Source organism: Anarhichas minor, unplaced genomic scaffold (genome assembly GCF_050575085.1).
Source record: "Anarhichas minor isolate MPS153535 unplaced genomic scaffold, ASM5057508v1 ptg000018l, whole genome shotgun sequence".
Classification (NCBI taxonomy): domain Eukaryota; kingdom Metazoa; phylum Chordata; class Actinopteri; order Perciformes; family Anarhichadidae; genus Anarhichas; species Anarhichas minor.
Genome location: NW_027466464.1, coordinates 7,938,761 through 7,955,645, shown reverse-complemented (window position 1 = coordinate 7,955,645; position 16,885 = coordinate 7,938,761). Strand labels below are relative to the sequence as shown.

The 16,885-nt window shown below is 42.1% G+C and overlaps 1 protein-coding gene and 1 non-coding gene across 2 annotated transcripts; both read left to right on the top strand.

Annotated features, from left to right (window-relative positions):
• The first annotated feature begins 1,270 nt into the window (after positions 1–1,270).
• trnae-uuc (transfer RNA glutamic acid (anticodon UUC)) lies at positions 1,271–1,342 on the top strand. The gene has a single exon. It is a non-coding gene; the product is annotated as a tRNA-Glu (tRNA).
• A 307-nt stretch (positions 1,343–1,649) lies between these two features.
• Positions 1,650–7,904, top strand: LOC142952562 (glycerol kinase-like). The gene is made up of 21 exons (XM_076094349.1): positions 1,650–1,841; positions 2,403–2,476; positions 2,574–2,680; positions 2,764–2,841; positions 2,963–3,042; positions 3,135–3,272; positions 3,373–3,482; positions 3,585–3,651; positions 3,821–3,838; positions 4,699–4,734; positions 4,846–4,913; positions 4,994–5,036; positions 5,120–5,200; positions 5,285–5,363; positions 5,642–5,738; positions 5,820–5,904; positions 6,018–6,138; positions 6,271–6,414; positions 6,496–6,582; positions 6,682–6,768; positions 6,935–7,904. Exons 1-21 carry the CDS (start codon positions 1,749–1,751, stop codon positions 6,943–6,945), a joined length of 1,704 nt encoding a protein of 567 aa, XP_075950464.1. The 5' UTR covers positions 1,650–1,748; the 3' UTR covers positions 6,946–7,904.
• The last annotated feature ends 8,981 nt before the right edge of the window (positions 7,905–16,885 follow it).

Below are 16,885 nucleotides of genomic sequence, written 5' to 3'. Positions count from 1 at the left end.
GCTATTTGTGCAGCTATTCAACACTGTGACTGGAAGAGCATCACCTACAGACCTCAAAACACACTTTAATCCTTATTCAGTGCAACATATTTGGTGTACACTAATAAAGGCTTGAATGGTGTTCTGGAATTCAATTAATCAACGTTTTGAATATGTTTTACGGTTAATTAAAATGTACAAAGTCTTGTCAGCATGTTTATCAGCTATTAATACTTCATTCATTAAGAAGAGAGAGCGGGGGATCATTATTGGATGTTCACTTGTCTCCCCCTTGTGGATATTTACTGTCACTACATCTCAGCCACACCAGTTTAAAAGGAAATATATTCTTTGAGATGTGCCATTCCGAAGATTTTGGACAACATATCTACAAACTGAGTCAGTTGTCTCCATCACGAGGAAACCAGGATTTAAAGACATTGTTTGATGGTGTGAGCCTTTTAGCACATAATCCATGTAGACGGTTTGTTGTAGCCAGTTTATGTCTGTCCCACCAAAATCCCCATGAGTGTATGAAAACCTTTATAATAACATTAAATTAGGAAATTAATAATGAATGACTAAAGAAAATGATATGAAAAAAAATACAGCATAAAAATGTGTCTTGTGAAAGTGTGAGAAAGAGGAGTACAGAGTTTACAGGCTTGCAGGCTAAAAATATACTTATTTATATTATTTGAATGTAAATATTAATGTACGCTTGTGTATAGAGGTTTTTATTTTCCTAATAAAATATTGAATAATGTATTTGTGTCATGGTAAATCCCTAAATAACGCAATAGCTTTATAAATGAGTAATACATATTAACAAATGATCAATACTTTAAACTGCTTTGGGATAAACCAATTGCATATTCTTATCAGTATTAAAACTGAGCTATAGTACGTTAAAAGCTGCACATCTTCTAAAAATAATGATATTACTGACGCCAAATATAAAGAACAAAAGATAGAATACAATGCAGGTACATGTACATTTCCACATGAATATATATTTACAAAAACACATGAATAAATCCGATTGAGTTCTGTAAACTACTAGTAGCCTACAGATCGGATCTAACAGGAAGTAACTGTATCTGTGACTTCCTGTTTATTCTTTGCAGGCAACTGTTGCAGTTTTTTGTCAACGCCCCCTGCTGCTGCCGCCTGCGCAGTTCATCTCGAACGACAACGCATGGTAAATTATACATTTATATATCATAATTGGTAGGTAGGGTTGTGTTATACTGTTTATTTAGTTAATGTTATACTTCTCAAGTGCGTACCGTCCCATATGGTCTAGCGGTTAGGATTCCTGGTTTTCACCCAGGCGGCCCGGGTTCGACTCCCGGTATGGGAACTGCTCTTTTCTTCTTGGGGCCAAATTATTATTTTTATCGTTAAAATTACATTTATGAATACATCATTATCAAATATATTATACGAAATTATTTGTATTCTTTCTTGGATTTATGAAGAAACCAAACCCCAACTTTTATTCTTTAAAGATAATCTGCAATATACTTGTCAGAATGTCTTGGAGTAAGAAAAACTCAAAAGAAATGTTTCATTTGTTTCAATATTTTGCTGTTTTTCACTGTCGCACAGACTGGTTCGCGTCATCATTGTGCGCAAGGACGAATAGTGCGTAGAAACTCCGCGACGGACCACGCCCCCCCCCCCCCAGTCTCTCCTTTCGCTTGAGCCGCTTTGTCGATGTTGATAATCGGTTTTCTAATCCAGTGGTGAAGCTCTTCGTGTTGCCCATGAACGGCGCCATGGCCGCATCCTCTCACCGGATAACGTTAGGACCGTTGGTTGCAGCCATCGACCAGGGCACGAGCTCCACGCGGTTTCTGGTAATGTGTGGCTCACTGACGGTGTCCTTGGCTGTATTTGCCTGCTTCTGTTGTCATAAGTGAGCGTGTGGTTTTTGCCCTCTGGTTGTAGAGACAAATGGTGTAATCTGACCATACATAATGCCGTTTAAAACATATATCTTGCCATTAAAATGTGGCTAAACTAGTTTATTTAACCATTATTGATACATTTTAGTCCATGGCAAGAATAGCAAAACACAAGTGTATTCAGTTCTCATTAGAGTTGAGTAAATGAAATGCCACTTGACCTATGCTGAGATATTTTTGGTTGTGCTAATTGAAGACATGTGCCAAAAGCCTACAAAACTGCAGAAATGACTACTTTGTTTTAATATAATTGTACTGTTAGCGTGTGTAATTATTGAAGGTTTGTGTTTCATGTTCTGGTGACGTGAGTCATAAAATGACAACTGGTGTAATCTAACTATTCAGAATGGAGTTAGAGCTACTGCATGTTCAGCTTTCCCTGCATGACTGAAGAATAAAGTGTTATTGGCTGAAGCGAACATCTTTTCCTTCTGCCATTTCTCTCCTTTGAAGGTGTTTAATTCAAAAACAGCAGAGCTCCTCAGCCATCATCAGGTGGAAATCAAACAGAGCTTCCCCAAAGAAGGGTTCGTGAAAAGCTCCGATACAACTCCTGAAAGATGCTTACATAACTTAGAAATGTGTAGATCTGATTTACTGGGTTTTTTGCCCTTTTATTTTCAGATGGGTGGAGGAAGACCCCAAAGAAATTCTGCAGTCGGTGTACGAGTGCATGGAGCGGACGTGTGAAAAGCTCACCCAGCTCAACATAGACATCTCGAACATTAAAGGTATTCACTCACACGTTTTCATTTCTTTCAAAGACGCGTTAACGACCTGAAATCTTAGGAAATTGTTGCTTGAATCTGTCCAGCTATTGGAGTGACCAACCAAAGAGAGACCACGGTTGTTTGGGACAAAGAGACGGGGGAGCCCCTCTACAATGCCATCGGTAAAGTTGTGATGTTGTGTTTCCTTCATTTCCATTCATCCTGGCACAGATGTGACATTCTTTACTAATGTAAGCGGTCTGGATGTGGACACAAACAGCAGATTGATTGATTTTTGTTCAGTTTGGCTCGACCTGCGGACTCAATCGACAGTTGAACGTCTAATCAACAAAACTCCAGGAAAGAATAAGAACCACTTGAAGGTGAGTCACGCTCTGCTCTCTCTTGTTCATTCATCGTAATGCGTCATTCTTAATTCAAGCACCTTGCTGAGTTGTTTATTGTCGTCCCGCAGCATAAGACGGGGCTCCCGATCAGCACCTACTTCAGCGCAGTGAAGCTCCGCTGGCTGATGGACAACGTGGACGAGGTCCACGAGGCCGTCGTGTCTCACCGCGCCATGTTCGGCACCGTGGACTCCTGGCTCATTTGGGTGAGTAACGGTTGTGTAGGTGTCATGATGGTGACAACCCGGAGCTGACGGGTGTAGAAACTGACTCTTTGTGTGTATTTTTTAATTGGCGGTCACACAGTGTTTAACCGGGGGCAAGTCAGGCGGAGTCCACTGCACAGATGTGACCAACGCCAGCAGAACCATGTTGTTTAACATCCACACTTTGGACTGGGACCCAGAACTCTGCACGTACGGCATCCGTCTGTCATTTGCCCTTTCATTCATAAATAGAAATAGTCTGGAAAGCAGAATTGGCTCAATCATTGTGACGCTGCTGCTCTTTCCCGTCAGGTATTTTGGTATTCCCATGGAGATCTTGCCCCGAGTGAGGAGTTCTTCAGAAATCTACGGTCTCATGGTAAGCATGCATGCATATTTAATTTTCCTACAATGAGTCTATCATATTAATGTGTTATCCTAATATTGTCATTGCTGTGTCTAGTGTGACTCTAGTGCATGAAGGTGGACTGATAAATTAATTTAGGCTTTTATCTTGTGTGCCATTGTCTCCCCTCTCTCACTGGTAGAAAATTTGTTCTAGCCGGGTAAGTAATACTCGCCATCACATCATTTTCCTCATCATGCACAGCAACCTGTCCTGCTTTTCTGAGGCCAAGGCGGACACGCCGTCACTCAGTGCATTTCCAAGATTCACGTGAAGGCTTACGCCTCAGTAGCTGAGCTGTATTTTGAGCGCCAGTTGCGCTCATTATGTGAACGGAGCCTCCATGCAAAACGCTGATTCATGGTGGAGCATTTAGCTGCTCAAGAGCCGGATATTTCACACAAGAGTTGGTGCAAACCCAAAACAGTTTAACCAAACAGACCGCAGGGACACGGCTTGATCACAGGCATTAGTGTGTAAAAAAACATTCTTTGTTCAGTGATTTTGGACCCAGCAACACACACACACACACACACACACGAGTGCGTACATGTTGGAAATGTACTGGAGGCGCCCCGTCCCTCATTGCTTCTGTGGTGGCATGTCACTCGGCTGGTTGTCATTGACGGGCCCTCCTCCTCTGCAACGTCCCGAAATCTCTTCACTCTTTTGCACAGTTTTTATTGAATCAACCTTTCTCTTTAAACATCTATAACTTAAACAGAGATCGCCTCACGTGTAGGAGTGAAGACATTTTAGAGGTTCACACTCGCCACTAGAAGGTAGAATTAGAGTCTGTATATTTGTGTTATTTGGCCTCATGTTGTCAAAGTATCTCATAGTGATTCAAATGATTGGTGACTGACTTCTGTTTAATTATTGCTATTGATTTGATATTTTAGCTACAAATATGCATGTTTAAGTTCAAGGTTTTAATCGTTACATTTTTAACTGATTTCTGAATCAAAATGCTCTTTTAATGGGACTCTTATTAAACAAGTTCATCTTTTCTTTTGGCAGAAATCTGGAGCTCTCTCCGGTATCCCTATTTCAGGGGTAAGTTCACCTCTGGTTTTACTTTCCAGCGTTTTCTCTCCATCTAATCTCTGAAGTATTTGAGGCATTCAATGGCGCCACCTGATGGATTTATGTGTGAATTCAACACAGTGTCTTGGGGATCAGTCGGCGGCGCTGGTTGGACAGATGTGTTTTCAGGAAGGGCAGGCTAAAAACACGTAGGTGGCTCTGTGTGTTTTCATTCTCTTCAGATGTGTCGGTTCTAGTATCAGTAGTTTGATGTATTTTGTGTTTTCAGGTATGGCACTGGCTGCTTTCTCCTGCGAAACACAGGAGCCAAGGTACAATACGACAGATTTTCATTTTAACGGTGACATCGGAGCACATTCTGCACACAGTGGCATTGTTCTTCTGTCGTTCGCAGCCTGTAATGTCTGACCACGGCCTTCTGACCACTGTGGCCTACAAACTTGGTCGAGACAAACCTGCCTGCTACGCACTCGAGGTACAGTATCTTAAATGCACTAATATTCCTTTCATTAAATTCCGTATAATCTCAAAAGATGTTCTTTCTGGTGCTTCTTGCCAGGGCTCTGTGGCCATTTGTGGAGCCGTGGTTCGTTGGCTGCAGGACAATCTGGGGATCATCGGATCATCTGAAGAGCTCGGTATGTGCCGGTCTTTAAAGAAGAATCACACGTGACATCTTCAGGAGTGTTGTGTCATTTAATCTGTATCAAATCATCATATACAAGGACAGTACAAGAAAATGATTCAAGACTCTTTTATCCCCAAGTGTGCCTGGATATGAAATAGTTCTGACGTTGCTTCACTGATTACTTGAGTCTTTATATTTAAGGAAACACGGGTCTGTTTATGTGTTGTGATTTACTTTTGGTGAACCCTTTTCTCCTTCATTCCTTTTTCTGTTTCTTTCCCGTTGCAGAGAAGCTGGCTGCATCGGTCGGTACATCCTACGGCTGTTATTTTGTTCCTGCTTTTTCAGGTCTTTATGCTCCGTACTGGGAGCCCAGTGCTCGAGGGTAAGTCCAAGATCTACTCCGCAGCTAAGAATGAAATCATCGTCTGAAGTTATTCACGCAGCCGTCCTCTCTGATTCACAGGATCATTTGTGGGTTAACTCAGTTCACCAATAAGAGTCACGTCGCCTTTGCTGCTCTGGAAGCTGTGTGTTTCCAGACCAGAGAGGTGAGCTGCTTCTCTAATTGGTCATCAGAGAAAAGTACTGCAGCACATGATGCACAAGATACATTTTTGTAAACTAATATAATACTAATTGTGATATTTGTGTTTGAATGCAGATACTGGACGCTATGAACCAGGACAGCGGCATCCCGCTGACTCAGCTCCAGGTGGACGGAGGAATGACGTCCAACAGGCTGCTGATGCAGCTGCAGGCAGACATCCTCTGCATCCCCGTTGGTAAGATGTCCATTCATGTCTTATCATGTTTGTTGCTGTATTCAGTGCGTCAAAACAGATGAGTGTGATGCCAAAGGGAAGCTGTGGGTACATAATAAATAAACTTGCAGTGATTAAACTGATTGTTTGCAGTGAAGCCGTCCATGCCCGAGACCACAGCTCTCGGTGCAGCGATGGCAGCAGGAGCAGCAGAGGGGGTGAGTGTGTGGAGCCTGAGCCCAGAGGACCTGAGTGAAGTCACCTCCGAGAAGTTCGAGCCTCAGATCAACCCCGAAGGTACGGTGAGCCGCCGCTGTCTGGCAAAGTCATCAGTAGCCGCCGCTTTGAAAAGTAAAAGGTCTGTCTGTGTGTTCTCAGAGAGCGAGTTTCGGTACGCTCGGTGGAAGAAGGCGGTTCAGAAATCCATGAACTGGGAGACGACGGAGCCCGTCTGTAATGGAAACGGTAGGAAGTTTAGCGCTTACTGACGAGCCAAATTCATTTTTTCATGGTGCGTTTGTTTTGTTGTTTAATTGCTGTTCTCTGTGTTTAAATGACCAAAAGGTGAGACGAGTATCTTCAGCAGCATCCCCCTGGGCCTCTACATCATGGGCAGCATGTTGATGTTAGTCGGTGCCAAATACCTCGCAGGTCAGTGTCTACTGGATGGAGCATAAAGAATAAACATTAAAAAGTTTTTACTTATTACGGTTTGATGAGAAATAACAAAGCAAATGCATGCAAGTTAATTGTCATTGATTTCTTTGTATTGCGTTTATTAAATGAACAAAATGTTCCTGGTCTCTGTCCACATCAGGCCGCGACTGAACTTGTGGAGGCGTTGAAGCAAAGAGGGAAGTGAAACAAACGCTCTTCATGTTGGACCAGCACTTCACTCTTTACCCAATACCAGGACGACTTTGAACTAATGGGACGTTTCCTCTATTTTCTTGTTTTGATTGTGTTTTTCTGTGCAGCGGCATTGGTACATTAGAGATTCATTCTAGCAGGAGTTTGCATGCAGTATTTCTGAGTTATTTATGTTGAAACTCTACCAGTGGTAGTTCATGTTTTTGTAACTTGTCCAATCTGCGTTCCGTGTTGTTCCAAACCCTCCACTATGAGGCACAGAGCACTTTATGTTTTTGTCTTGTGGGAGCTGTGTACTAACAGAGTTTAATATATATTTTTTCTAACAGTTGAGATTAAGACAGAAATTTTGAGTTTGTTGTGAAATGAAAACAAAGAAGAGTTGATGAACTGACGAGGTTTTTTCTTTTTCTTTGGAGAGAGTGACGCTCTTGTTCCTATAGTCGTGTTCTTAAACTGTAACAATATGTATATTCTGTTCACACAGACAATATGAAGACATATAGATGCCTGTGAACATTAAACATTCTCCCAAAGTTAGAATCTAACTACTAAGATCATTACGGGACAAAAAGTGAAGCAGCTGTTTCGGGATTTATTTTGTAGACCAAATGTTCATCTAATCTCTTGTTTATTTCCACCTCTTACAGTTCAAATCTCCAGTTTTTGTCTTTATATGATCATCAAAGTGGTGATATATTTTTCTGGTCAAAAGTTGATGTGATTATTTTTTAATAATCTGGGGAAACTGCACGTTTTAGAAGCTGCCTAGCTACTCGTTATCGACCTTAAATGCTCCAAAAAATTCAATTCCTGCGCCATGCAAAATGTTTTTTGCATCCTCAAAGAGAACTCTCAATAAGATTTATTGCACTTAAATGTTCTGCATGTTTGACTGATTAAACTTTTTAAATTAACACTTCATTCAAATGAGATGATACGAGATGATATATGTATTAAAATGATAAAACACATGCCAAAATTACAAGTCTGCATACACAGAGGGATGTGAAATTGAGTTGTTTAGATGGTGGTTCAGAGTCTGGAGTTCATCTCTCAGCTGGTCCAATAGCGACATCTTGTGGCCTCTTCCAGCATCGAGAGTGTCTGAGGAAGTGAAAGTAAAAACGGAGCAGGAAACGTACAGACATGTGCATGAACGAGGCTGTTCGAAACCCAGTCCACCTCACCGAGGGATGAGAGGCTCCCACTGGGCCACACTGGAGAGGTAACTGCTCATGGACTGTTGTTGTAGAGCGCTGTTCTAGTGAGGAAGAAGAAGAACTGTGTTTTTAAAGGGAGATCAAGAGGAACAGACCACAGAGGCCTACTCTTTTGTTGCTATGTGCCATTGTCCAAAGACTCATCATTGTAGATAACAAACCTGTGATGATTAGAATGTTTAGAAGTATGTCCATTTCATTATTTTAGGAGCTCATGTAAACCTCTTTATTTCAGATTTAGGACTGTTTGAGTTCACTAACACCCCAGTACTTCTTCAAAGTGTCTCAGTATTCTTCTCTGTGCAGTTTAAAAGATGCAAAAAGTACAAACTGTGTGTTAAGTTTTCTTTTAAAGGTTGTAAGATGTGCATGTTCTCCAATCTCAAAGTAGGGAGAAGGCTTAGAAGCTAAATTGTCAAGGCTGAAAGAGAATCAGTGCGAACAAATTACTTAATATGTATGGGTCGCGAAATACCAATTCTATATATTAAATATTAAAAAATATGTATTTTTATTACATATCAGTCTGGCACAGATTTCTTTAAGCATGTTTCAGTTAAAGGCACAACATTGAGGAAATGAGGCCGTTTCCTGTTCTGCAGACGGTATAAATGTAGTGCAGATAGATCTGTAAATATGAGACGGATTGGTTTGGTTCCCCATCCTCTTATCTTGGGAAGCACAATCTTCAGAAAGACATGTTGGAATTGATAAACTTTTAAATGTCGCATCAGCTGCATGATGTTTAGACAAGTTACTCTGAAAGATTTGAGAGACATAATAGTTCATACATCACAGTCAGAATCATTGTTGTAATTAACTGTTTATGTAAGCTTTTATTTTGTTCTCCAGATCATTGAAGTTGGATCTGTGTGCAGAACACTCAGACGTAAGGACACATGGCTTGTACAACACAGTCTGCCTCAGATTACGTCAAAAAGGCAGATATAAATAGATAAATAGAGGCAGAGCACACTGACTACGAGAAACGCAGAAAAATACTGGACTTGGTCATAAGAAAGGGGGAAGCAGCCTGCTACGAGTTCCTCTGGATTGTTGACGGGACGAGAAATAGGAACTATGGGAGGACAACCCTTCTCCCGAAGAAAACGACTGCAGCTTCTCCTGAGACCAAGAAGTTTGACCTGCACTACTGGATCAGCTGCTTTCCCTTCAACGAAGACTCACAAACAGACGCAAGCTACTTAAAAGGTATGTGAAAGCCCAGTTCTAACTGATAGTGTGTAACATCTTTATTATTTAGCTTTATGGGGCTGATGTGATGTAACTTTGGTATTTCTCAACCTATTCACTCATGTTTCTGTGACTAATGGGAACTATAGTGTTTTAAACTGGTTTAGTATTGAGGGAGAACGCTGCAGACGTCAGCTGCTGAACGGGCTGTAATGTGATCACACCGTCAATGTGCTTCAATGCTTCCTTTCTTATCTCCTTTAGCTTAGGATACACTGCACCATCCTTTACCAAAGGAAAGGAGAGAATGAAAACAAACAATATGCCTTTCGTGCATTATTTCCATACAGTCATACTATTCATGTAGACAACTATTGTTCCACTTTATTTTCTTTTAGCTATTTTAAACACGTAACAAATAGGTAAGAAACAAAACAAGAATAACAAATACAATGGACTAACTATAGCTGTCAATTAGGGCTGCAACTAACGATTATTTTAATAATCGATTAATCTGGCGATTATTTTTTCGATTAATTGATGAATCGGATTCAAAAAACAAAAAAGCATTAATTTCCAACCCTTTATTCAAAAACAGAACTGAAAATCTTCAGAAAGTGCACAAACAGGTTGCTCCTTGAACATCCCTGAGCTTAAATTAATAATTAAAAAACAAAAAAAAACAAATGGACTAACACAAAAAAAAACATGTATATGCTTTACATATAGGCTTTTTTTAAATAAAGTTGTATATTTTTGTTTAAAGGGACCTGAGCTGTCAGAACAATAAATAATTTATAAAAAATAAAGAAAAATACAAATCAGAAAACTTAACAGGATTTGTTTGAACGTCAGAACTTGTTCTCTACACCACACTCATAGACGTACACACTCACAAACTCTCACACTCAGACACACACGCACTCTCTCTCACTCCCTTTGTGCAGACACTTTGCATTGCAATGCAAAAATGTGAGCATGTCCACATGCTCCTGGCTCAGGCTCGCTCTTTTCTTGGAGGCTATGTTTCCTGCGCCAGAAAGCAGCCGCTCAGATGGTGTTGAGGTGGCAGGGATACATAGGTAAGACTTGGCCAACATGGGATATCATACTCAAACATCTCCGCGACTTATTGAGTGGCGTAATAGTCGCGCGACACAACGAATCGATAATGAAATTCGTTGCCAACTCTTTTAATAATCAAATTTTATCGATTTTATCGTTTCGTTGTTGCAGCCCTACTGTCAATAAACATTTTCTGTGCAAATTTGAGATACTTAAACTCTATTTGAGTATTTCTATTTTCTGATACTTTATACTACTCAGAGGTAAATATTGTGGTTATTATTTCACTTCACATATCTGACATATCTGGGTACCCCCAGGGTTCTCTGATACTGGACCAATTAGGTATCATTAGATATCAGGAAAAGTTGAAGTCAAAAGCACGGAAAATATCAAATCAGTTTTGGACGGCAAACAAAAATCAGTTTGAAGGAAACAATAAGCCCGATCTGTCGTACACGCCACTTGTGTTAGACACACAAAACATTTCTTCTCCAGTTAAAGTCAAGAACTTCAAGAGCAAGAAAGGCAAGAAGAGTCGCTCTAAAAAGTTAAGGACATACATCCCCGAGAACGAAGCAGAAACGTCCCCCAGTGACCTGCTGAAAACAGGGAGAAACATACTGTTGGTCGGTAAACCTGGGATAGGAAAGACAGCAGTCACTCACCAAATGTTGAAGCTGTGGGCAGAAAGAGACAACGAGGAGCTCGATTACATGTTTTACTTTGACATGAGAAAGAAATCCGACATCAAGAACTTGGAGGATCTTCTCTTCGGTGGGTTCAGTGAACCAGATGAAGGCAAAGAAGAGGAAATACTATCTTTGGCTGAGGTTGCTTTTGATGCAACTAAAGTAAAATCTGTGAACTTGACAGAACGTCCCTGTGAAGACAGCTGTGTCCTTTCCTTCCTGAATCCACTTGTTGACAAAGTCGCCCACACGGAGAGAATCACCACATATGCATTTCTCCATAGTTTTTTGCAGCGCTGTGGCTCTTGAAGAATCCAGATCAAATCAAGAATGTGTTTCAGCAATGCCTCACTGAGGAGAAGAAACACATGAAACATCTGATCCCTTTCATGTGTAGATTGTTGAATGTGAAGAGCGCGAGTCTCATGAAGTGTCTGATTCCAGCTCAGGAGCTCAAGAATCCATCGGACTGGTTCTTTGAGAAAATGATCAAAACATTGTGTGAGAAAGATGAGGCTGGTCCTGAGGACAGTGGGCTTGATGTGGACACACTGTTCCTATGCCAGTGTCCTGAAGCATGCAGGAACCTCCTGGACAAGCTGGACTACCATCTGGATCTCAGTAGAGAGAGTCTGGACCCTCTCCACTGCTGTGCTGTGGCCTATGTGGTCGCTCAGTCGACGGAGAGGAAAATATCGCTGAACCTTGAGGACGTCATGGTATCAGAACAAGGAATGAGACAACTGTTTGGATGCCTTAAAAACGTCCAAAGGTATGAGTGAGCACGTGTTTTGAGTGTCAAATGACTGTTAAGGTTACAACACATCTAATTAAGTACAATTGAACTGTTCTTCTTCATGTGTAACCACTTATTTTCATTAATTAATCCAAGACGTATTGAGGATGAGGAAATAGAATAGAAATCAATTCAATTTAGCTGTAGTATCTGTGCATAAACACTTTTTTATGATCCTTTACTGTTTCTCTACTCGGTTATTGTAATAATGAGGAAGTGGTCTGTGATTATTCTTCAAATGAAGGTGTGACCCTCTGCTGCTGCAGCAGCTGTGGAGGGTTTTGCTTCTGAGTGAAGGGCAGATGGACCACATCAGCTTACTTGGCCTTGATGGAAATCAGTTGCACCTTCCAGTTGAGGGTCAAAGCCAGCTGTTTGAAAGAGCAGTGAGAGTCATGCAGAGGAGTCCTACGGAGGTTAATGTCTGCCTCTACTGGGAGAGAGAAACTCCAGTCTGCCCGAGTCTGTGCACGTCTCTCTTAGAGGCTCAGGTATGTAGAGGCTCAGGTATGTAGCTTCTGTTTTTACGTGATGCTGATTCCACACACTTTAAGTTTGATCCTTTTGTAAAACCGTTAATTGTTTGAAGTAAACTTTCATGTATTTCTAATATTCATTGCAGCATTAGAAATGCTCATTGTCACGCTTCCTCGTCGGCTCGTATCCGTGTGACCGTCCTCGTGGAAAGTATAACAGAGGCTTAGTGCAGTAAGCTTGTTTACATGTCATAGATCATATCTAACATCAGCACAGTGTTAACATTGTGTCTGTTTACAACTGTGAATGCTACAGAGTTTTACCGTACGTGTACTGTTTGATACATCTGTTTGTTATCATGCAGCTTCAGGATGACACACAGAGGTCCATTACAGGACCAGGAGCAACGGACACTGGATTTATGCCTGGAAGCAGCACTTCATGAAGGAGAAAGTTTTCTCAAGGAAGTGACGATGCTCATCTCCTTGTTTTCTGTCACCACTGACTTAAATAACACCCTTCTTGACTTTTATCAGCATGTCGAGACTAAAGGGTTTTCAGCTGTCATTCCAAAACTGAGGCCGCTTTTCCAGTCAGCTCCTTCAGTCTGGTCCATAGACCTGTCAGAGAGAAAGACCTCCATCCTCCTGGAAGTGCTGAAACTCCAACCAGAGAAGAAACAAGTGAAGCTGAGTGAAGAGAGGAGTTTCCTACAGTGTCTGCCTTTTATCTCACAGCTCAGGTAAGGTCATTTTACTTTACATGATTTGATAAAACATGAGTTTTTATTATAGATTAAACAACTCAAGTAAATCAACTAAAGTGGATCATATTTACTTCTCCACAACCAATCCCCCTCAAAATATTATAAATATCAGTTCATGCATTGTATGTGAGCTCTTATCATGTTAAAGCACATTATATAAAACATTTGTGTAGTGTCTTTTAAAAAGTATACAACATGGCAGTGACATAACTATTATATATGTTATTTGAACAGGAGGAATGTTACAGCCTGTTTCAGTGAACTACTGTTTTACAACAAACTGTGAACCAACCCTTTCATCTCTAAAGCTAAAAATCCACTGATGTGATTTAAAGGTTGATGTTTGCTGCCATCCTGTGCCTCATTGGATACACATATTTCTCCACATGTGTCTGTTCTTATTAAATGCCTCAAACACAAACTGTGACAGTGTTTGTTTTGTGTGAACAGTGTCTCAGTGTTGGAGTGAACGGCTTCAGACTGTCGTACTGCAGTGCACTCATTTATGCCCACATTAAATGAGTTCACAGAATGTTGTGTTTAAAATTAACAAGATGTAATGGGCTAAAAATAAAGACACTGATCATTATAATTTAGGATGAAATTTGTAGGATTGTAAATAAAAACACAAAAAGCACTCACACTTTGCATTGACAACACATTTTTGATTTAATATCTTGTATTATTGCTTCTTTATATTCAAACTAGACATTATTTAATTCATATAAATATCCAAATATCAAGACCTTTGGTTCCCGTTATTGTTTTGCTTAAACTTTTTCCAGAGGTGATCAATGATGGTACAGCATAAATTTAGGACATCGTGGCTATGGTGAGTGCTGATTATTTATTATTAACCTGGCCGTCTAAATTATATTAATACTTTTTAAGAGTTTTTTTTATGGCATTCTATACTGACTTTATGAGGTGCAGTGGATTTTGAAGTCCAATGTGGTTTCAAATATTTGTTCAAATACAAGAGCGCAAGAGCGCAAGAGCGCAAGAGCGCAAGAGACTATATACCCAACTATCAAGCAAAACTGTCTTAAGAGAAGTCACGCTCTTCCTTGTTCTCACTTAAATTTCAGCTGGTCATCATCCATTTTTCCATAACCCCTGGTTACATTTCTCCGAAACTTTGGTGGGGAGAATGCCCCCACCACCACCTCCGCGGCGGAGCACTAGACACTGATGTAACGTGCAGGAATCGAACCCACTTAGTCCATGGAAGTAGGATGATTAGTCCAGGAATACCATTACTACGCCACCAGCACCATTCGCATTTGGAACTCTTCTCGGAACGTATTTGACTCTGCGATGGCCTGTCAAACCTCAAAAGCGGTCGCACCTTATAAGGTTCGATCCCACAATCTCTCGGGTTCTAGCCCATCTGCCATCCGACTGAGCTATTCGACCCTACACACTTACACCGTGTCCTGGCGTATTTGACTCTGCGATGGCCTGTCAAGCCTCAAAACTTGCTGCACCCTATAAGGATGGAACCTACAACCTCCTCTCTTGTAACCAGTCTTCTATCACCCTAACCCATCTGCCCTGATACCAGCAACTGGTCCCTACACATATTTGACTTTGTGATTGGATGTGGGACATCTGAACACGATCAAAGCCACAACTTCCAGCCTTTCAACCAATCATTTTTCAACATAATCTAATGATTTTTTTCAATATATTACACTATGACTGATTGTAAAAATAAATGTATTTTGACACACACCCATCCACGCACTTCACTACTCATCAGCTGGTTCCTTCACGTTGCATTTGTTTTGCTTTTGTCAAAAATTACTTTTCTTAACAGCCAACTTGTCTGGTCTTCCAAATTGTCGCACCTTTTGAGACGGGTTTTGATATGTGCCATACTATACAATGATACTATTGTTTATAATGTACTTCATTGTATTTTTAATTTATGGTTCACTGTACGACCACATTTTTATTTCATACAATGACTTCTTCATGACATAGTATATTATGCTGTTTTATGGCATACCATACTTACTGAAACAATAATTAAAATATCACGACATTATTTAGTTTCACTGGTGTCTCCTTGCTCTGAGCTCGTCCAGCTTCATCTTCTTGTCATCGACCCGACACACTTAATTCGTGTCTTGGCGTATTTGACTCTGCGATCGCACGTCGAACGTCAAAACAGGTCTCACCTTATAAGGATCGAACCGAACTGAAGCCCCCTGCGTTATCCCAGGGGCGCTGGCCGGGGAGTGAGCGGGGGGAAGAGGCTGCGGAGGAGGTTCACGTGCCCCCAATGCCAGTGGAGAAGAGACCCCTCTGTAAGGGGCGAGCCTGTCTCTATGGAGCACCACTCTCCTTCCCTTAGGAGGTAGCTGCACCCTGTTGGCGACCTCGCCCACCCTCTCCAATACTCTGCAGGGGCCGGCCCATTGACTGTCGAGCTTTGGGCACCGGCCCTTCTTTCGCTGGGGGTTGTAGACCCAAACCAGGTCTCCGGCCTCAAAGTGCTTTCCTTTTTCCCTCACGTCGTAGTTGCGTTTTTCTCAGCTGCTGTTTCCGGGCAAAAACGTGGGCTGACTCGAGGCGGTCCTGCAGCCTCCGGACGTACTCAGGACCCGGGGGAGTGTCTGGGGACTCAGGTGGCCGTCCAAAGGCCATTCCTGCGGGGGTGCGGAGCTCTCTCCCCAGCATGAGGGCGGGCGGGCGGGCGTACAGGATGAGGTCTCTTGTACCGCAGAGCGACACGCCATGAGCACCAAAGAAAATGCCTGTCCCAGTCACGCTGGTGCTGCCAAGTGAGGATGGCAATCTGCTGGCCCATGGTGCGATGGAATCTTTCCACCAAACCGTCACTCTGGGGCCGCAGGGGGGAGGTGCGAGTCTTATGCATGCCCAATCTTTCAGACATGGACGCAAACACCCGAGACTCGAAGTTCCTCCCTTGGTCGCTGTGTATGGTCTCCGGTACTGGTACATGGTGGAAGGCCCTGGTGGAACATGCCTTCCACCAGGGCCTCCACGACTGTCTCTGCCTACTGGTCTGGGAGGGCGTACGCCTCTGGCCATTTTGTGAAATAGTCTATGGCGGTGAGGACGTAGCGGTTTCCTCCGTCTGAGCGAGGCAGCGGACCCACCACATCCACCCTTTCCATCGGTGCACCCACTGGAAACTGCTGCAGTGGAGCGTGGGAGCGACCTGGGGGACCCTTTCTTGCCATACAGGGGTCACAGTGGCGGCAAAAGTCCTCCACGTCCCTCCTGCACTGTCCCCAGTAGAAGCCGTGACGGAGGCGGCGGAGTGTTTTAGAAACACCAAAATGTCCAGACCCTGCAGCTCCATGCATGCTCTACGAATCACAGGCACGTACCTTGACTAACGTGTACAGTGCGTCCCGTGATTGGCCAGAGAGAGGGAGGTGACAGCCTGACCCCTCTACTACCAGCTCTTACTGTACAAGGTCGCTACAATACTGACAACTTTATTTATCATTAGTAACATGCTAACAACAGCTAGCTTAAGCATTTGTTTCTTTACTTTGGCAGTGTTCCGGAGCTTGTTATCACACGAGGTGGGCTGTGAGAAACCCTGATATGATTCTGTTTGTTACCAGATGTGTCTACTCTATGCTGTCCAGTGAATAAACGGTTGGTTGGAGCCAAAGGGATATCAAGTGTGCCTGAATTAAAACAC